Genomic DNA, 22,673 nt, shown 5'->3' on the forward strand with positions numbered 1-22,673 from the left:
TTTATTCATTTATTCTGATAGCATCTTCAGTGTGCATTTTTCACCTTTTTTAGTTATGAATTGTGAAAGTGTTTTACAATACAACAAAACAAATCTCAGAGTGTCATAAATATAAAGGGAAGGGTAAACACCTTTAAAATCCCTCCTGGCCAGAGGAAAAACCCTTTCACCTGTAAGGGGTTACGAAGCTAGAATAACCTCGCTGGCACCTGACCAAAATGACCAATGAGGAGACAAGATACTTTCAAAAGCTGGAGGGAGGGAGAAACAAAGCCTCTCTCTCTCTGTCTGTGTGATGCTTTTGCAGGGCACAGAACAGGAATGGAGTCTTAGAATTTAGTAAGTAATCTAGCTAGATATGTGTTAGATTCTGATTTCTTTAAATGGCTGAGAAAATAAGCTGTGCTGAATGGAATGTAGATTCCTGTTTTTGTGTCTTTTTGTAACTTAAGGTTTTGCCTAGAGGGATTCTCTATGTTTTGAATCTAATTACCCTGTAAGGTATTTACCATCCTGGTTTTACAGAGGTGATTCTTTTTCTTTTTCTTCTATTAAAATTCTTCTTTTAAGAATCTGATTGCTTTTTCATTGTTCTTAAGATCTAAGGGTTTGGGTCAGTGTTCACCTATGCAAATTGGTGAAGATTTTTATCAAGCCTTCCCCAGGAAAGGGGGTGTAAGGGTTGGGAGGTACAATAGTTTGTACCTTGGGGAAGTTTTAACCTAAGCTAGTAAAAGCAAGCTTAGGAGGTTTTCATGCAGGTCCCCACATCTGTACCCTAGAGTTCAGAGTGGGGAAGGAACCTTGACACAGAGAAAAACAAGAACAAAAAACACTGAATGTTTTATATCAAAGAGCTGTTCAAAAAGCATAAGGGATCTTATACAATTGCAGTCTCTCTATAATATTTTTTGATGATTATGCTTTCCTCTGAGTTAAACCCTCAGGGCACCTTATTTAATTTGTGGTGTGTGCAGTACCTACATCTGATTAATGTACAATTGCAGTTAGATTACATGTGAGAATGGACAGGGTATTTGATCTGTTAAGAAATGTTGCCCCACTGCAATGAGGAGCTGCTATGTATTTTATGAGGACATGTGTAGGTTGTCGCATTAATTGCTTGAAATACAAGTCTGGATACTATTAAAATCATTTCAGTTTAATCTTTAAAAGATGCAATTAACATATTGTCCCTCTTCTGTGCCTTTTTAGCTGGTTATTTCTAGAAAGGCATTCACTTATAATGCTGATTCCTTCAAGTGGACAAATGGGCATCAGCTCCAAGCCCCCTGTCTATCTGAACGAAACCTGAATATTTGGATCAATCTGAATGATAAATTAAATATGTTACAATCTCTTACCTCGCCTGTTGTTTTTCTAAGGCTACAACACATGTATCTCACGTATCAAAGAGCCTGATTAAATGGACAGCTGATTTTTTTGTTCCTTCATTATCCCCTATATTTGACAGGATCCTTCTTTCTTAATGGTCTTTGCCCACCTTACTGTCTCTACCTTGAGCCCCTGAAGCGTGTTCTCCTAGTCTTTAGCTCTGTTCTTAGATGTGTGACAAATTGTGGTGTGCATCTGAAGCCATGGACAGCATTTGAGCATAATGCTGGGAGGCTCAAGGCAAAGGTGGTGGTGGTAGCTTGAAGCAGATGGCAGAGAAAATTTGGGGAAGAGTCTAAGTAAAGGCAGGGCCATGCATTTAGTATAAAGGTGGAAAGGGCTGGGGACAGATGTCTTTTAGTGAAAATAGGTCACTTACTGCTCCGGGATTCAAAGATTGGCACTTCATTTCTATATGGAAGTCCTAGGGGAGTTAGGTCAACTGCCACTGAAGCCAATGGGAGCTTTTTGAATGAGTTCAATGAGAGATGGATCTGTGATGGTGCCTAGGATGCAGTGCTGGCCATTTGCGGAGAACACCGGGATCCATATCTCTATCGCATCCGATTCATCCAGTCTGCTGAATGCATGGCTCAGTGTTTGGATGAGACTGGAACACAGATGAGGGCTAGTTGGTTGAAGTTCAATGCAGATAAAATTGAAGTGATGCTTATAGGTTGGGGGAAGGGACTGGAAGATATGGAAAGTATTATCTCTGTCCTTTTTACTGATGCCATTTGTTACCAGAGTTTGCAAGGGGATGCTATTCGATCCAAGCAACAGCATTCAGGATTGCCCTTTCCCCCCATTTTCATTTGGCGAGGAAATTATGACTGTTTCTTTCAAACACAAACCTTTCAATTACTATCCAGGCTTTTTCCCAGCTCAAAAATGGATTATTGCAATGTGCCCTGCATAAGGTTACCTTAAGACAAGCCAGAAACTTAAGCTAGTGCAGAATGCAGCTGCCCATGTAAGCAGTGTATCACAGTGTGAAAACAAGACATCTGCGCCTTAGGATGTTTGTACTGCCTGCTTCTTGATTTCTGGCTGGAGTCTAAGGTGTTGGTTTTGATGTAAAAGCCATACATGACCAGGTACATGTAGAGGTGTGAGATCACTTCACTTCTCTCCCTGTCCCATGCTGTGGCAGATATGATCAGCACAGGCACTCCAGCTGGAGACCTCCTGAGTTAAGAGAGGGGGCTGAGGGCCCTCAGCTTTGACCTATTCTTCCTTGTTGGTATGACTTAACCAGGAGTTGCTGAGCTACAGCTTCTTCATGTAGATGTTTGTGGGGAAGGCAGTTTTATTGAGGACTCAGTTTTATGATGGTAATTGAAGAGCTGGTTTCCATTTTGGTGAACTGTATTTTTAGTCTGTGCATGGATCACTGTGTTCTGTTACTATCCAATAGTATTGGGCTTAATCTCGTCACTCATAGATTGAGGTGGGGGACTTATGTCACTACAGATATATGAGCCTTCATTAGCACTGAGGAGTCAAAAGGACCCCTAGGCTGCGGACAGACTTAAAAACCTGGGGGAAGAGTCAGTTCCAGCAAAGAAATCACAAGATAACAGATTTTCCATCTCTCGCCATCATTTGACTATCCCTCTCCATGTCCCATTAAGGAATTCTGTGTCTTTAAGAAGGATGCAGCATACAGTTAAATTATATTGTACTATTCACCCACCACCACTGATTAATCTGCAGTGTGAAATTGAATCCACCAAGATGCATTGCATTAGCACATAAGAACAGCCCTACTGGGTCAGACCAAGGGTCCATCTAGCCCAGTATCCTGTCTTCCGACAGTGGCCAGTGCCAGGTGTCCCAGAGGGAATGAACAGAACAGGTAATCATCAAGTGATCCATCCTTTGTCACTCATTCCCAGCTTCTGGCAAACAGAGGCTAGGGACACCATTCCTGCCCATCCTGGCTAACAGCCATTGATGGATCTATCCTTCATGAATTTATCTAGTTCTTTTTTGAATCCTGTTAGTGTCTTGGCCTTCACAACATCCTCTGGCAAGGAGTTCCACAGGTTGACTGTGTGTTGTGTGAAGAAATACTTCCTTTCATTTGTTTTAAACCTGCTGCCTTTTAATTTCATTTGGTAACCCCTAGTTCTTGTGTTATGAGAAGTAGTAAACAACACTTCCTTATATACTTTCTCTATACCAGTCATGATTTTATAGACTTCAAGCTTATCTCCCCTTAGCCATCTCTTTTCCAAGCTGAAAATTCCCAGTCTTACTAATCTCTCCTCATACAGAAGCCGTTCCATACCCCTAATCATTTTTGTTGCCCTTTTCTGAACCTTTTCCAACTCCAATATATTTTTTTGAGCTGGGGTGACCACATCTGCACACAGTATTCAAGATGTGGGCATACCATGGATTTATATAGAGGCAACATGATATTTTCTGTCCTATTATCTATCCCTTTCTTAATTATTCCCAGCATTCTGTTGGCTTTTTTGACTGCCGCTGCACAATGAGTGGATGTTTTCAGAGAACTATCCACAATGACTCCAAGATCTCTTTCCTGAGTAGAAACAGCTAACTTAGAAGCCATCATTTTATATGTATAGTTGGGATTATGCTTTCCAATGTGCATTACTTTGCATTTAACAACATTAAATTTCATCTGCCATTTTGTTGCCCAGTCACCCAGTTTAGAGAGATTCTTTTGTAGCTCTTCACAGTCTCCCTGGGTCTTAATTATCTTTAGTAATTTTGTATCATCTGCAAATTTTGCCACCTCACTGTTTTACCTCTTTTCCCGGATCATTTTTGAATATGTTGAATAGGACTGGTCCCAGAACAGACCCCTGGGGGACACCACTATTTACCTCTCTCCATTCTGAAAACTGACCATTTATACCTACCCTTTGTTTCCTATCCTTTAACCAGTTACCAATCCATGAGAGAACCTTCCGTTTTATCCCGTGACAGATTATTTTGCGAAGAACCTTTGGTGAGGGGCCTTATCAAAGGCTTTCTGAAAATCTGAGCCCTGGTCTACACTAGGAGTTGAGGTCGAATTTAGCAGTGTTAAATCGATTTAACCCTGCACCCGTCCACACAGCGAAGCCCTTTTTTTCGATTTAAAGGGCTTTTAAAATTGATTTCCATACTCCACCCCAGACAAGGGGATTAGCGCTGAAATCGGCCTTGCCAGATTGAATTTGGGGTACGGTGGATGCAATTAGATGGTATTGGCCTCCGGGAGCTATCCCAGAGTGCTCCATTGTGACTGCTTTGGACAGCACTCTCAACTCAGATGCACTGGCCAGGTAGACAGGAAAAGGCCCGCAAACTTTTGAATTTCAATTTCCTGTTTGGCCAGCATGGCAAGCTGCAGGTGAGTACAGAGCTCATCAGCAGAGGTGACCATGATGGAGTCCCAGAATCGCAAAAGAGCTCCAGCATGGACCGAACGGGAGGTATGGGATCTGATCTCTGTATGGGGAGAGGAATCCGTGCTATCAGAACTACGTTCCAGTTTTCAAAATGCCAAAAAATTTGTCAAAATTTTCCAGGGTATGAAGGACAGAGGCCATAACAGGGCCCAAAGCAGTGCCGCATGAAACTTAAGGAGCTGAGGCAAGCATACCAGAAAACCAGAGAGGCAAACGGCTGCTCCGGGTCAGAACCCAAAACATGCTGCTTCCATGATGAGCTGCATGCCATTTTAGGGGGTTCAGCCACCACTACCCCAGCTGTGTTGTTTGACTCCTTCAATGGAGATGGAGGCAACACGGAAGGAGGTTTTGGGGATGAGGAAGATGATGATGAGGTTGTAGATAGCTCACAGCAAGCAAGCGGAGAAACCTGTTTTCCCGACAGCCAGGAACTGTTTCTCACTCTGGACCTGGAGCCAGTACCCTCCAAACCCACCCAAGGCTGCCTCCCGGACCCGCCAGGCGGAGAAGGGACCTCTGGTGAGTGTACCTTTTAAAATAGTATACATGGTTTAAAAGCAAGCATGTTTATCGATTAATTTGCCCTGGCATTCGCAGCTCTCCTGGATGTCCTCCCAAAGCCTTTGCAAAAGGTTTCTGGGGAGGGCACCTTATTGCGTCCTTCATGGTAGGACACTTTACCACTCCAGGCCAGTTGCACGTAGTCAGGAATCATTGTAGAACAAAGCATTGCAGTGTATGTTTGCTGGCGTTCAAACAACATCCGTTCTTTATCTCTCTGTGTTATCCTCAGGAGAGTGATATCATTCATGGTCACCTGGTTGAAATAGGGTGATTTTTCTTAAGGGGATATTCAGAGGTGCCCGTTCCTGCTGGGCTGTTTGCCTGTGGCTGAACAGAAATGTTCCCCACTGTTAGCCACGGGAAGGGGGGAAGATTGAGGGGCTAGCCACGTGATGGGGGGAGACAAAATGCGACCTTGTAACGAAAGCACATGTGCTATGTATGTAATGTTAACAGCAAGGTTGACCGTGAAAGAGTGTACCCATTGTTCTATAAAATGTGTCTTTTTAAATACCACTGTCCCATTTTTTTCCTCCACCAGCTGCAGGTGTTTCAAGGATCACAGGATCTTCTCCTTCTCAGAGGCTAGTGAAGATTAGAAGGCGAAAAAAACGCACTCGTGATTAAATGTTCTCTGACCTCATGCTGTCCTCCCACACTGACTAAGCACAGATGAATGCGTGGAGGCAGACAATGTCAGAGTGCAGGAAAGCACAAAATGACCGGGAGGAGGGGTTGCAGGCTGAAGAGCGTAAGTGGCGGGCTGAAGAGAGGGCTGAAGCTGAAAGGTGGCGGCAGCGTGATTAGAGGAGGCAGGATTCAATGCTGAGGCTGCTGGAGGATCAAACTAATATGCTCCAGCATATGGCTGAGCTGCAGGAAAGGCAGCTGGAGCACAGACCACTGCTACAGCCCCTGTGTAACCAACCATCCTCCTCCCCAAGTTCCATAGCCTCCTCACCCAGACGCCCAAGAATGTGGTGGGGGGGGGCCTCCGGCCACCCAGCCACTCCACCCCAGAGGATTCCCCAAGCAACAGAAGGCTGGCATTCAACATGTTTTAAAGTTTTAAAGTGCTGTGTGGCCTTGTCTTTCCCTCCTCCACCACCCCTCCCTGGCTACCTTGGCAGTTATCCCCCTATTTGTGTGATGAATTAATAAAGAATGCATGAATGTGAAGCAACAATGACTTTATTGCCTCTGCAAGTAGTGATCGAAGGGAGAGTGGTTAGCTTACAGGGAAGTAGAGTGAACCAAGGGGCGGGGGGGTTCATCAAGGAGAAACAAACAGAACTTTCACAACGTAGCCTGTCCAGTCTCGAAACTGGTTTTCAAAGCTTCTCTGATGCGTACCGCACCCTCCTGTGCTCTTCTAACCACCCTGGTGTCTGGCTGCGCGTAACCAGCGGCCAGGCGATTTGCCTCAACCTCCCTCCCCGCCATAAACATCTCCCCCTTACTCTCACAGATATTGTGGAGCACACAGCAAGCAGTAATAACAGTGGGAATATTGGTTTCGCTGAGGTCTAAGCGAGTCAGTAAACTGCGCCAGCGTGCTTTTAAATGTCCAAATGCACATTCTACCACCATTCTGCACTTGCTCAGCCTGTAGTTGAACAGCTCCTGACTACTGTCCAGGCTGCCTTCATGAGCCATGGCATTAAGGGGTAGGCTGGGTCCCCAAGGATAACGATATGCATTTCAACATCCCCAGTGGTTATTTTCTGGTCTGGGAATAAAGTCCCTTCCTGCAGCTTTTGAAACAGACCAGAGTTCCTGAAGATGCAAGCACCATGTACCTTTCCCGGCCATCCCACGTTGATGTTGGTGAAACATCCCTTGTGGTCCACCAGTGCTTGCAGTACCATTGAAAAGTACCCCTTGCAGTTTATGTTCTCGCCGGCTTGGTGCTCTGGTGCCAAGATAGGGATATGGGTTCTGTCTATGGCCCCACCACAGTTAGGGAATCCCATTGCAGCAAAGCCATCCACTATGACCTGCACATTTCCCAGGGTCACTACCCTTGATATCAGCAGATCTTTGATTGAGTTGGCTACTTGCATCACAGTAGCCCCCACAGTAGATTTGCCCACTTCAAATTGATTCCCGACTGACCGGTAGCTGTCTGGTGTTGCAAGCTTTCACAAGGCTATTGCCACTCGCTTGTGAACTGTGAAGGCTGCTCTCATCTTGGTATTCTTGCGCTTCAGGGCATCAGAAAGCAAGTCACAAAGTTCCATGAAAATGCCCTTACGCACGTGAAAGTTTCGCGGCCACTGGGAATCGTCCCAGACCGGCAACACTATGCAGTCCCACCAGTCTGTGCTTGTTTCCCGGGCCCAGAATCGGCATTCCACTGCATGAACCTGCCCCATTAGCACCATGATGCCCACATTGCCAGGGCCCGTGCTTTGAGAGAAGTCTGTGTCCATGTCCTCATCACTCTCGTCACCGCGCTGACGTCGCCTACTCGCCCGGTTTTGCTTTGCCAGGTTCTGGTGCTGCATATACTGCTGGATAATGTGCATGGTGTTTAATGTGCTCCTAATTGCCAAAGTGATCTGAGCAGGCTCCATGCTTGCCGTGGTATGGCGTCTGCACAGAAAAAAGGTGCGGAACGGTTGTCTGCCGTTGCTCTGATGGAGGGAGGGGCAACTGACAACATGGCTTACAGGGTTGGCTTTCAGGGAATTAAAATCAACATGGGGGTGGCTTTACATCAAGGAGAAACAAAAACAACTGTCACACACAATGGCCCCCTCAAGGATTGAACTCAAAACTATGGGTTTAGCAGGCCAATGCTCAACCCACTAAACTATCCCTCCCTCTGGTATTTCAGGCAGGACTGAATCTCCATTAAAGTTTTGAAGGTGCCCCTGACAGACGCCACTAAAACGATTGTCGGCCGTTGATTTCACGGAGGGAGGGAGGGAGGGGGGAGCAAATGAATACAAATCTGGTCTATTTCTTGTTTTGATCCACTCCATCTATCTTTTACATCTTTGGCTGGTGGCAGACAGTGCAATAGGACTGCTAGCCATCCTCATCTCCTGCCTGCTCACCATAAGATGGTACAATAGGACTGCCTACAGGACTAAAGAGAATGACCTGGTCGAGTCACTCCTAATTTAGTCCCTGTGCCCATGTCTGCCCAGGCGCTCCTGACCGACCTTACCGAGGCAGCCAGGAGCACCTTGGACATGATGACGATGGTTTTCAGGCCTATTGCACCATCTGCTGCCACAAGGCAATGGGTTGCTGTTGCTGTGTAGCAATGCAATACTACGTCTGCCAGCACCCAGGAGACATATGGTGACAGTGAGCTGAGCAGGCTCCATGCTTGCTGTGGTATGGCGTCTGCACAGGTAACTCAGGAAAAAAGGCGCGGAACAATTGTCTGCCATTGCTTTCACGGAGGGAGGGAGGGAGGGAGGGAGGGCCTGACGACATGTACCCAGAACCACCCACGACAATGTTTTTTGCCCCATCAGGCATTGGGATCTCAACCCAGAATTCCAATGGGTGGTGGAGACTGCGGGAACTGTGGGATAGCTACCCACAGTACAACACTCTGGAAGTCGACACTCAGTACTGTGGAAGCACTCCGCCGAGTTAATGCACTTCATACATTTAGAGCATTTTGTGTGGGGACATACACAATCGACTATATAAAAACGATTTCTAGAAAACAGACTTCTATAAATTCGACTTAATTTCTTAGTGCAGACATACCCTAAGTACACTATATCCACTGGATCCCCTTGTTCCACATGCTTGTTGACCCCCTCAGAGAATTCTAGTAGATTGGTGAGGCATGATTTCCCTTTACTAAAACCATGTTGACTCTTCCTCAACAAATTATGTACATCTATATGTCTGACAATATTGTTCTTTATTATAGTTTCAACCAGTTTGCCTGGTACGAAGTCAGGCTTACAGGCCTCTAATTGCTAGGAACACCTCTGGAGCCCTTTTTAAAAATTGGAGTCACATTAGCTACCCTCCAGTCATCTGGTACAGAAGCTGATTTAAATATTAGGTTACAGACTACAGTTAGTAGTTCTGCAATTTCACATTTGAGTTCCTTCAGAATGCTTGGGTGAATACCATCTGGTTCTGGTGACTTATTGTTGTTTAATTTATCAATTTGTTCCCAAACCACCTCTAATGATACCTCAATCTGGGACAGTTCCTCAGATCTGTCACCTAATGAGAATGGCTCGGGTTTGGGAATCTCCCTCAGATCCTCAGCCGTGAAGACCGATGCAAAGAATTCATTTACTTTCTCCGCAATGGCCTTATTGTCCTTGAGTGTTCCTTTAGCACCTCGATCGTCCAGTGGCCCCACTGGTTGTTTAGCAGGCTTCCTGCTTCTGATGTACTTAAAAAGTAATAGCAGATTTTTTTTTGAGTCTTTGGCTAACTGTTCCTCATATTCTTTTTTGGCCTTCCTAATTGTATTTTTACACTTCATTTGCCAGTGTTTATGCTCCTTTCTATTTTTCTCACTAGTATTTAACATCCAGTTTTTAAAGGATGCCTTTTTGCCTCTCACTGCTTCTGTTACTTTGTTGTTTAGCCATTGTGGCTCTTTTTTAGTTCTCTTACTATGTTTTTTAATTTGGGGTATTTAAGTTGAGCCTCTATTGTGGTGTCTTAAAAAAGTTTCCAGGCAGCTTGCAGAGATTTCACTTTTGGCGCGGTACCTTTTAATTTCTGTTTCACTAACCTCATCATTTTTGTGTAATTCCCCTTTCTGAAATTAAATGCTACCGTGTTGGGCCGCTGTGGTGTTTTTCCTGCCACAGGGATATTAAATTTAGTTATATTATGGTCACTATTACCAAGTGGTCCAGCTATATTCACTCTTGGACCAGATCCTGTGCTCCATTTAGGACTAAATCAAGAATTGCCTCTCCTCTGGTGGGTTCCAGGACCAGCTGCTCCAAGAAGCAGTCATTTAAGGAGTCAAGAAACTTTATCTCTGCATCCTGTCCTGAGGTGACATGTACCCAGTCAATATGGGGATAATTAAAATCCCCCATTATTATTATTGAGTTTTTTATTTTAATAGCCTCTCTAATCTCCCTGAGCATTTCATAGTCACTATCACCATCCTGGTCAGGTGGTCGGTAATATATCCCTACCGCAATATTCTTATTATTAGAGATTCTGTGGTACAGTTTGATTCATTTATGATTTTTACTTCATTTGATTTTATGCTTTCTTTCACATAAAAGCTTTCTTTAAGCACCAATATACTCTTCCCCGCCGTTCCTGGTATATCTGTTAGTGCTTCCAGGCTGCCTGCTTTGTATAAAGCTCAGATAAAAGCCCCTTTTCTTGTTGTTTCTTAGTGTATAGGGAACTAATGGAATGGAGTTGCTGTGTGGAGTCATTTCATGAAGTGTGCAGTTACAGCTGCGTTATTTTAACAATACCATTATCAGCTTGGGCCACTCAAGGCCTGCCACTCTGCAAGGGCTAGGAAGCTGCGCCAAGAAATAACAGGAGTACTTGTGGCACCTTAGAGACTAACCAATTTATTTATTAGTCTCTAAGGTGCCACAAGTACTCCTTTTCTTTTTGTGAATACAGACTAACACGGCTGTTACTCTGAAACAAGAACAAGAAACAAGAAATTAGATGGCACCATTTTTATTTCCAGATATAGCTTTTTTGATTGGTCAGAGAGCCATTATATTTCCTGTGTCCCACGTCTAGTCATGCACCCTACCGTACGCATTATGGGTTTGATTGTGCCCTTAATGCACAGTCCTAAGTAGGGGTGGTGCAGAGTCACGCTCCCTCCCCGAGATTTCTTGTGTGTATGAGCAGGCTGTAGCATGGCCCTGTCTTCTTCCTGTCTCTTTGGGGAAATTTGCAACTGTCAAGAAAGAAGTTCCAGCACTCCCCAAAACACAGGGACTGCCTGCAATTTTAAGTGGCCACAAATAGAGTATGTATGATGGCCTGGGAAGGACAGGCTCCTCACCCATCTGACTGTGCGTGGGTACATTCTAATTCTCCATGACATCTCCACTGGCAGACAAGTACTTTAAGCAAATAGAAATGTTCTGAGAAGGCAATAATTACATAGCAGTTCAATGTGGAGAAGAAGCAGAGTTTTAATACAGCGGCCTTACTCATAACTGGAGAGCATATGTGTGGGGAATCAATATAGGAAGGGTTTGTTGTTGTTATTGTTTAATAAAAGCCCTTTGCTTAAATAAATAAAGAAATAATATATTTTTAAAAGTCCTTTATAGTGGCTCAGTCTAGTTGGAATTTAATGTTGCTTCAGGAAATGAAAATATTAAATTTAAATGAAAGTATTAAATGTTTGTGTTAGCTTGCTTGGCAAAGGCTATACAATACCCCCAAAGGAATTAAATTGTTATTTATTAATTATGTATGTTACGCTAGGTGCTTTTGTAGAACAGAGGCTTTTCAAAGAGAGGTTTATATATTTTTATAATATATTTTTAACACAATGTTTAGCTCACATAGCAATTTTCATCAAAGCACTTTCCAAAGGAAGGTAAATAGAGGGATCCCTATTTTATGGGTAGGGAAACAGAAACACAGAGGGGTGAAGTGACTTGTCTGAGGTCACACAGGGTACATCTACACAGTTTGTTTCTGAGCCCGGGATGAGAGGTTCTGACTTATGGGGCTTGTGCTACCAGGCTAACAATTATCTAGCCACTGAAACGGCTTTGGTGATGTCACACTAACAACTGCCTGAGGGTAAGGGAGGGTCCTTGACTCAAGGGAAAACCCAACCAGGGGAATCAGCGATCAGACAGTATTGTCTTGGAAGTGTCAGCCTCCAAGAGGCCCAGCAGGCCACCAAAACCTGGACTGGCACCTGTTGGGAAACCCCAGCTTCTTAGTTCCCAGACTGGACAAAGGCTCAGGGTTGGCACCAACTTGGCCAGCAGTGGAGGGTTGCTTTTCATGTGGGCACCCGATCACCGGTATCATGAGTGCCCAGGTATGGAGTGTGGTTATGGGCAATTTTGGATTGCAGAAAGTGAACCCTAGCTAATGTAATGGTCCCTGTTCGGATAAACTTGTAAAAGGTGAATGCTCTGGAGAATAAACATTCATTCTGTTTGTCCTCAAAACATGTCCAGGAAGGCAGGATGGAGAGATTTAAGTAAAGATGATTTAAATAATTAATTTTCATCGTGTTTTAAATGACCCAATTTAAAAATATTTAAATGAGGTTGAGGCTTTGTAAAATGAATCTGAAAATTTGTGATGTTGTTAATTTATAATTAACTATTTTTTAAAATAATCACTACTAATAGGATGTTATTTGAATTTTACAGAAATTACTAAACAGCAAAAACAAAACAAACAAACAAATAAAATTAAGTCCCTGATCCAACAAACAGTTAAGCAGATAACTAATTTTACTCACATGAGTAGTTCCACTGACCTCAAGTAAGCTCACTATGTGTGTAAATGTTTGCAGTGTTTGGAGCTAACATTTTATTTTTATTTAAAAGTCCCTATTTTTATTGAAAGCTTTTTTCTTAGTGACAAAAATCTTTGTTACTTCAAAACAAAATTGCTTCAATGTAAACAACGAAAAGTTATTTAGACTTTAATTAACAATGTGACTATGGCCTATTTCTACACACAGGCCTAACGTTAGGTTCTGAATGGTGGGATTTTCTGAAGTACCTAAGTGACTTAGGAGCATGGTCCCATTGATTTCAGGCTGCAAATCCTGATGGAGGAGTGTAGCTTGGCTGGAGCATTTCAACTTTTTTGATTTGTCAAAGTTTAATACATTGGAAGGTGATATTGGTTGCAAATAGAGTGCAGGGTATTTTCTATAGATGTAGGATTTGAATAGTGCTATTCTCACAGTAAAAATGTTAATGAAGCCTTGGCATTGCTATTTTAAGCATAGATGAACATTCTAAGTGTGAAACTTCTTCATAGAAAAATCTCTGTGTAATATCTGAAATTCTATTAAAAGGGTGTAAAATGGTAAGAAAGTAAAGAGCTAGCAAATTTGTAAATAAAAATATTGCGTTAAACTACACTTTTTTTCCTCTTTAATTTTTAAAAAATTTTATCCACCCTGCAGCACAGACAGCTACAAAGCAGACTTTTCCCATAATGAATCTCAGCTGTGTTTTGTAGTCATGTAAGAGCTAATTTGGTCTCTATGTAAATAAAGTCCTTGGCCCATCAGATGAGACTGACAGCAAAAGGTCCAATTAGTGCCAAATGTAGTGGTAGATGCACTCATTTTATCTACCTAAGAAGGATGAAGGGCTTAGTCAGCACTGAGAGTATTTGAATGCACGATTCTAGGAAAATGATATATTCTAAAACCGGTGCTTAGACTAAGCCCCTAGACAAGATTCTCACACCCTATCTTTATAAGGAGACACTTTCAACTCACATCTGTTCACATGTAATCAAATCCAGACATGCAGGAAACCAAGTTCACTCATCTTAACATCATGACTAGACAACAGAAGCTTGCCTTTTCTTAATTTGCCCTGGGCCCAATTATTCTTTCCTTTATTAAGACAGAAAACAAAATACATGGTTGGGTGCACATCTCCACAGGTGCTTTGAGGAATGAAGCAAACACTCTCGGACAGGAACCTTGTGATTAACCTTGATGCTAACTCCCAACTGAAACAGGAGGTTTTACGTTCAAATTTGTTGACTGTAACCTAAAAAAAAATCTCAAATAGCAGGAAACTGCAAACTACGAAAGGAAATACAGGAGAAAAGATTCAGTGTGTAAAGCATAGCTGGTATACTATTATTTGTATTACCATAACTCCTACAGGTCCTAATCATAGACCAGGACTTGACTGTGCTACTCAGTACTGTAAATGTTTATTTTTGTAAAAATATCAGTATACAATAAAGCAGCTGGATTTCCAGCAGTCTACACAAATTAGATTGAAATGAAAATAACCTGTGGTGAGTTAGCTAGTGGTATGGCTAGAAACTGTTTGCCATATGCTGTGTTGGCCCATCACAGACTGAATCAGAGTTAGGAAGAGCTATGCTAATGTTTTGCCAAGTTGTGCATCCTGAGATGTGCCTTTTCTGCTTTCTGCTGGCAAAAAATGGCCCTGAAGTTGGTATATTGAGCCAAGGGAAGATCACCCCAATGTCTTAGGTTGGTATAATGTTGTGAGGCCAGCTTGTCCCTATGTCTAGCTGATCAATGACTGCCATTGACATCTTGGTAGAGCCATATAGAGCAGCCTCTATCTTACCACTAACGCAAGCTAGTTGGAGTGGAGCTAAGTTTCCTCGTTTGAAAGTTAAGTCTTTTCTGTATTATGCATATCTGAGATGCAGTCTTATCTTTAAGGGAATGGTGTGTACACTTCCCTCAGACATTTCTTGATCCATTTGTTCATGATGCTGGAAAGCCTCTGTGTCAGAAATTTCCCTGAGGAGCTCAGATTTTTTTCAGTTACTTTTGATAGTTTTCTAGAGGTCCCGGGGATTAAGAGCTCCTTCAGTGTCCTATGCATCATTTGACATGTGGCTAATGCAGCATTTTCTCTGAAGGGGTTGATTTTTCAACACAGTGGCCTTCTGGTAGGAAAACCAAAAATACAATGAAAAAAAAATACAGTGAAGGTTGCACAAGTTTCCCCATCCAGCTCAAAAGGATAAAGGGCTGGAAAAAGCAAGTCCTGTTTGCATAAACATACGGGACTCTAAAGTGTAGTGGGCAAAACTCATTGATATGGTGTGGTTCCATGTTAAGATGTCTTTGGAGGAAGAAGCTATGAAATTAATAATTGTTAAAAAGATATCATAATCAGTCATGTGCTCGAGGATTTAGGCTGTAGGAAGGAGAGTCGTCTAGGCAGAAGCAGACAGACTTGGGAATCAGGGCTCTGGCTCTGCCACTGATTTACTCTCTGACCACTGACAAATTACTTAGGGCTCAACTGCATTGAGGGAGAGCACAGGAGGCTTAATGCCATCTTTGTTCCCACCTACTAACCTCCTTAGACTCACCAGCCCTACTTTTGGAAATCTGCCCCATGTTTCTTAAGATTAAAAAAAAATCACTCTCTCTGTTAACTTTATCTTGCAGCATGTCAACCTGTCACGGCCTCTTTTTCAGATCAGAGATTTTATTGGTGATTAGTCATAACCCATGTGGGCATAAAGATTTGGTTACTCCAGGATTTTTCAGAGTTTAAACATTGCATATATGCCTTGATATCTTTGGTTATTTGAAACCATTGATTCAAATAGTCATATCATACTTTTCTCACTTATAGAATAAGTATGGTATACAACACACATATACTCTTCAAATAAAATAACTAAATTAGGCATGTAATTTAAAAAGGCTTAAGAGTTAGGTAATATATGTCAGTGTTTTTGTTTCTCCTGCTATGACTCCATGTCAAACAAGATGATCGTTATTTCCAGGGTTTTTCCCCGCTAAGGTAATTTACAAATATAGTGAAAAGGTAGACTTGGACTTTGTCCTACATCACAAACAGCTTTTACTTGACCATGTGTTGAATGACAGAGGTTTCTTAAATCTCATCACCTTTCGTTTTTCGTTCTCAGTAAAAGTGGTGGAGAGAATATACTCACATTTCAGCTCAAGTTTGATGAAGTCTGTATTCCCCAAATTCTCAAGAAACACTCCATCAGGGGCTGATGTTTTGAAATAGAAAGAGATGTCTGCACTGGTTTCCCCTTGGAACGTGGAGAAGTGAAGGTAGGACGATGGAGTAATGAAAGACGCAGCGTTCCAGTAATTTCCTGTGGAGAAGTGAATGACAAAATTATGTCTTTCAGTGCTCCTTTCAAGCTGTTATTTACTTGTGTAACCAAAGCAAGAATAGAAGCTAAAGTTTCTAATGTCAAAGTGTGTTACAGTGCTTTCTGTATGCGAAAAGAGAAATCATTTCAATTCTACCTTGTTACACTTTTTTTATAGATAGGTTGCTAGATTTCAAAAGTTAGATGACATTTTGAGGACATTGTGAGGACATTTTCAAGCTCCTACCCCATGAGATACTTATCAAAATATATGTATGTGTTCGTGTACATGGCCCCAATCCAACAGAGAAACTAAGTACATGCTTAACGTTAAGCATGTCAGTAATCCAATTTATGTCATGGGACATCAGGGCCATGGTGTATATGCAATTGCAAATGGCCAGTCATATACCTGCCCGGCCTTGCTCATGTGCATGCATACATTACTGCATGTATAACTTGGCTGCTTTCAAACTTATGTACATAATTGCATCCATCCAGCTATGTCTATCTTTTCCTTTTTGTTTTAATAACAGAAAAATACAGTAATTGAAACTGAAGATTACAGCTGCGATTCATTTATTGGATATGGTTGGACAATATTTTCACTCTATGGAGTACCCCCTTCCCCGGTCCTCCCTAACAAACAGAAAGTGCAGTATGCACTGCTCCAGAGGAGCCCTGAATCATCATTTGCAGGACAACACTCTACTTCTTCCATGGATAGATCACTTGAACTATGTGTTCCTTCCACTACCATTCCCTGCTTTCCCAATAAGATGCTGCCAAGGGATCTGTGGGGATAGACTCCCTCACGCCTGAGATGAACCTTGTGGCAGAAGGTGCACTCTTTGTTAAGTCATAAGAATGGCCATTCTGGGTCAGACTAAAGGTTCATCTAGCCCAGTGTCCTGCCTTCCAACAGTGGCCAATGCCAGGTACCCTAGGGGGAATGAACAGAACAGGTAATCATCAAGTGATCCATCCCCTGTCGCCCATTCCCAGCTTCTGGCGAACAGAGGCTAGGGACACCATCCCTGCCCATCCTGGCTAACAGCAATTGATGGACCTATCTGCATTGAAATTATCTAGTTCTTTTTTGAACCTGTTATAGTTATGGCTTTCACAACATCCTCAGGCAAAGAATTCCACAGGTTGACTGTACATTGTGTGAAGAAATACTTCCTTTTGTTTGTTTTAAACCTACTGTCTATTAATTTCATTTGGTGACCCCTAGTTGTTGTGTTATGAGACGGAGTAAATAACACTTCCTTATTTACTTTCTCCACACCAGTCATGATTTTATAGACCTCTATCATATCCCCCCCTTAGTCACCTCTTTTCCAAGCTGAAAAGTCCCAGTCTTATTAATCTCTCCTCATTTTTGTTGCCCCTTTCTGAACTTTTTCCAATTCCAATATATCTTTTTTGAGATGGAGTGACCACATCTGCACGCAGTATTCAAGATGTGGGTGTACCATGGATTTATATAGAGGCAATGTTATTTTCTGTCTTATTATCTATCCCTTTCTTAATGATGCCCAACCTTCTGTTGGCCTTTTTGACTGCCACTGCACGAGTGGATGTTTTCAGAGAACTATCCACAATGATTCCAAGATCTCTTTCTTGAATGATAACAGCTAATTTAGACCTCATCATTTTATATGTATAGTTGGGATTATGTTTTCCAATGTGTATTACTTTGCATTTATCAAAAGTCGGGCCAATGTACAGGAGGTCCCCCAGTCTAGGTCCAATTGTGGCCTCATGGTGCTTCCTAAGGTGAAGTTCCCACTCTTCCTAGGTATGACTGGGGAAGGGAATGCAGATACTGCGCCTTGCCGTGATGTGGGCTTCCCTGAAGCAATATTGGTGGTTGTCACTGACTGAGAAGGGGCATGGATAGGAAGGACAAATTGTGAAGCCCAGAGTCCTGGGTGTAGTCCAGTACTCAAAATGGGGTGGGGGGGGGCTTCCCAACTAACCAACTAAAAGATACAAACTATTAGATAAAACTTTAAATTCCCCAAAACTTCTAAAACTCTCTCTCTCTCTAGTCACAGATAAAGGAATAAAGCCAGTTTCCGACCCAGATGATGCAGTGGTGAGAAGGAACTGGAGAGGAGGTCGGTCCGCCCTTCCCTTTATCTCCTTGGTTGGAGTCAGGGGGTGAGCAAGGGCGCATGTGTGGACCAATGGACGCTGCTTTCAAAATTCTCCAGTTTTAGGCTCATGAAGCATATGTGTACCCACAGTGTAATATACATAGGGACCAGCATTCGAAGAGGGATGGTCGTTACATATTTAACATTGCCATTTCACTTGTCAGCACTGGCTGAGTATTAGTGTAGTTGGTGCTCTGTATGTTTAATAGCTAAAGTTACTGGTAATGCAGCATAGTCTGACTTCTTGTCTTTTGAGGTGCTTATGAGACTCCATGAGAATTTAAATTGACTATAACTGGAATAGGATTTTGGTTAAATACACTTGGGGATATTTTATGAGATCATTTTTTCCCTCTTCCAGTCCTTGTCCCTCTTCTTTTTCCATGTTTTTCTGTCCCTACGGAGAATGGAGAATGAGTGTATTTTAAAAAGAAGATAGGTTTAAACCATTGTAATGATTTGGGGGAAATCAGTAGTGGGGGGAGGAGAGAGGGCTGGGCATGGTGGCCAATACCTTTATAACAGAAGCAGCACCTGTGTGGGACAACTAGATTGGTTGTATCAGCTGGTCTTCAGTGAAAGTAACTCCTGTCTGGCATTACTGTGTACCACGTTTAGGCAGATTGATTAGTTCCTGTTTGGGTACTTCCTATGATTTCAACAGACATTTGAGTTATTTTATTATTGTGGAAGGGGCTGTACAAGAAGTGGATGCTCATTAGTCTTAGGTCTACATTTTTAAAAGTGCCTGAGTTATGTGAACCAAATGGATAATTATCCATGCAACTCCATTTTCCTTCCGTAAAACTGTAATGGTTGTGGAGCTGCTTGCACCTGTTTCCCTTTTGGTCTCTCTGAGTGTACGCCCTCAGGTGCTAGGCCTGTTAGGAATACCGTTCTCTCATTTGCAGACTGGGACCTGGGTACCACACCCCATCTATGTCCGCCACTTATTACTGTGTAGGTGACTGAACCCTTGTGGATATTCCCATATGGTGATGAACAGCTGTCGAAATACATGTAGGTTTATTGAACAACTGGAACAAAGCACTAGAGAAAATAATTTTAGAGTAAAAAGCAGCCTTCATATCTATCTAGACTCATCTAATCTTAATTACAAGCTAAGTTAGATGGGCTTCCTTCTTGAGTTCCAGGAACAGAATAGACCCGACCTACATTCTGCTAACAAGTCTGGGAGCTCTTGGGACCAAGCCTTGTCTTAGTTTGCCTTCCAGAGTGTCAGTCTCCCTCTGCCCCCTCCCTTCTCCTTTCCCCAGAAACTCCTGTTTCTCAAAGTTCCACCCTCCCTGTGTGAGCCTGACCCTAATTTCCATGTTGCTGAAAGGCCCTTGCTATAGGCCCTAGGAAGGTCTTTTGCCTCAGACTGGTTTCTCCCACTCAGCCAGCCAGACCAACTAAGATGATGCTCATGTGATACTTGCTCCATTGTTTGACCATTGATTCTTTCAACTTTAATGTCTTGTGTCTGTTGGGAAGTGTGCTGGAACTGTCTGCTCCCACCGACACTCCAAAACACCGCCCCAGAAAATGTATACATAAAACATATTTTGGGGTACAGCTCTATATTAACCCACAAGCAACTCCACATCAACACTCACATGAAAACAACTGCATGCATAAATGAAAACAACTGCATGAAAACAACTGCATGCATAAATGCTACTGGCACTTTGATTGACCCTAGAACTTTTTTTATTGTATTTTTCATTTTATTGCCAGGGTACTCAGAGCTCTGGATGAAGATTCTCCGATGTGGAGTTTTAAATTTAACTAAATGAAATAAAACAGCCTCCCCTTTCTCCCTTAGTCTTGCTCACCCTGAATTGATCTGTGCACTTCCTAATTTGCATAGAAGAGAGTCTCTCTCCCACTTCTCAGTAAAGATGACCCTTAGACCAAGTGTTGCAGTGCAGTCTCATAGTAAATAATTTTACTATTTTTACAAAATATGTTATACTACGTTTCCTCAAGATGTCAGAGACTGAGAGTTTAGTAGGATTGAAATAAGGATTAGAGAAAAGAAATTCTTTTGTGGGTTGTGTGTGTGGCATGTGTGTTTATTAATTATTAATTATTATTATTATTAGGGAAATAAACTTTTATGCTGCAGGACATAAGCCAATCACTGTCAGGTGATTTGAACAAAGTTGTCTTGGTGGGTTGTTCCATAATTACTCACTACATGGCTTTCTGCTCAGTTTTTATTCTGCCCTTACTCAGGCAAAACTCCCATGAACTTCATATGAAATGCTGATTGATTTAAATTTTCATGGGAGTTTTTACCTGTGTAAGAATCAAGAACAAAACACTGAAAATCCCAAGTAAAACATGAATATGACAAATAAAATTCAACATTCAACATTGAAGAGTGCAAAGTAAAGCAGCTTGGAAAAAATAATCCTAACTACATATATACAAGGATGGGTTCTAAATTAGCTGAAGGAGACCACCATAGCTAGTTCTCTGAAAACTTCAGTTCAGTGTGGAGCAGCAGTTGTCAAAAAGGCTAACAGGGTGTTAGGAACTAATAGGAAGGGGACAGAAATAGGAAGGGGACAGAAAATAAGACAGAAAATATCATAATGCCATTATATAAATCTATGGTGTGCTCACACCTTGTCCAGTTCTGGTCTCCCAAATCTCTAAAACGATATAGTGGAACTGGAAAAGGTTTCAGAGAAGGGCAACAAAGATGATCAAGGGTATAGAATGGATTCCATATGAGGAAAGACTAAAAAGATTGGGGCTGTTTAGCTTAGAAAAGAGACAGCTAAGGTGGGATGTGATAGTGGTCTATAAAATCATGAATGGTGTGGAAACAGTGATCAGAGAAGTGTTATTTACCCTTTCCCAAACTGAGGGTCACCAAAAGAAATTAACAGGCTGCACATTTAATACAAACAAGAGAAAGTACTTTTTTCACACAATGTGGAACTCTTTGATGTTGAACTAGGTTCAAAAAAGTACTAGATAAGTTCATGGAAGATAGATCTCTCTGTGGCTATTAGTCAAGGTAGTCAGGGTGCAACCCCATGCTCGGAGCATCCCTAAACCTTTGACTATCAGCAGCCAGGAGGGGAAGACAGGAATGGATCACTCCAGCTGCCCTCTTCTGTACACTCCCCCTGAAGCTCTGGTATTGGCCTCTGTTGGAGACAGGGCACTGGGCTAGATGGACCCTTGGTTTGACCCACTATGGAAGTTCTTATGTCCTTATGATCATGTGAGGGTGCCAAAGTACCAGTATGTATAAATGTAACATACCTCTTGCATTCAGAGTATACAGATTGGTGCCCTTTTAAGAATGGTAGATCCATATGTTGATAACATGCAGTTATGGGCTTAGAGCAGTCAGCCTGTTAGCTTCTCCCTTGCAGTGACATTTACCAGCACTTTCTTAGCCAGCTCCCTTCTGTCTCTTCTTTCTTAGCATGATTGAAATTCATTCTCCAGCACCATCAATTTCCCTTTTACATTCAGCTCCCATTGAAATGGAGAATGGCAATAGCAGAACTGTAAAAGACCTCAGTGCTTTTAGCTCTCCTAGGCAACAGCACTGGAGAACTAATGCTGCAATGTCAGGCCACCTTTATGTATTACAACAGACCAAAAACCTCCAGGGCCCTCATCTGCAGCAAAACAGATTTTATATCAAAATGATTATGTGAATAAAATGTAAGAATAGCCTCCTGTTTCAGTGAAGATGGATGTGTGAATGGGAAACTGCTCTGTGCCACAAAGTAATGGATTGAGAGTATCCATACAATTATGCTCAACTAATCAAGTTTTTTCCTTCTTTTCTTTCATACTGGGAAAATAGGAATATACACATGTACTATAAAACACTGCTTCCATTACTCACATGAAGTAGTAACTTATTCTGCAGGAATTTCACTGGAACCCATCTCAGAGAGAGGCACTAGTCAGTGAGAGAAAGGGTGGGAGAATGCAGCCTGAAATGAGGCATGTGACATGCTAGCTGATTTAAAGTGAGGAGGTCTGATTAACTGTCTGGGTATGCAACAGCAAAAAATTCAAATTAAATTTTATAAAACAAGACCAACAACCACCTTGTCAAAGCACCAGAGAACTTAATTCCCAAAGTCAGAAGATGAATGAATTATTGTTGGATTACAGCAAAGGCAGCCATTCAAGCTTATATTACGCCCCACTGTCACCCTCTCCCCCCAGAAGTGTCTATATTAGATTTCCATTTTCAAGATAAAAACAGCCCTATTTCTTTAGGCCAAGTAACGAATGGTTGCAAGTCTAAAATAAAACCTGCTGAGAATATCTATATCTCTAA

At 42.2% G+C, this 22,673-nt stretch overlaps 1 protein-coding gene and 1 long non-coding RNA gene across 2 annotated transcripts in view; one reads left to right on the forward strand and one right to left on the reverse strand.

The window, feature by feature from the left end:
* CNTNAP2 (contactin associated protein 2) overlaps nt 1-22,673 on the reverse strand; it is a 1,647,636-nt gene that overhangs the window by 151,632 nt on the left and 1,473,331 nt on the right. Inside the window, exon 16 of the mRNA XM_037889980.2 lies at nt 16,011-16,181. Coding sequence (XP_037745908.1) covers nt 16,011-16,181 — 171 coding nt within the window. The remainder of the gene's footprint in view (nt 1-16,010; nt 16,182-22,673) is intronic.
* Nucleotides 289-18,896, forward strand: LOC122464634. The gene is made up of 3 exons (XR_006288834.1): nt 289-339; nt 15,984-16,137; nt 18,239-18,896. It is a non-coding gene; the product is annotated as an uncharacterized LOC122464634 (long non-coding RNA).

Source organism: Chelonia mydas, chromosome 2 (assembly GCF_015237465.2).
Source record: "Chelonia mydas isolate rCheMyd1 chromosome 2, rCheMyd1.pri.v2, whole genome shotgun sequence".
Taxonomy (NCBI): Eukaryota; Metazoa; Chordata; order Testudines; family Cheloniidae; genus Chelonia; species Chelonia mydas.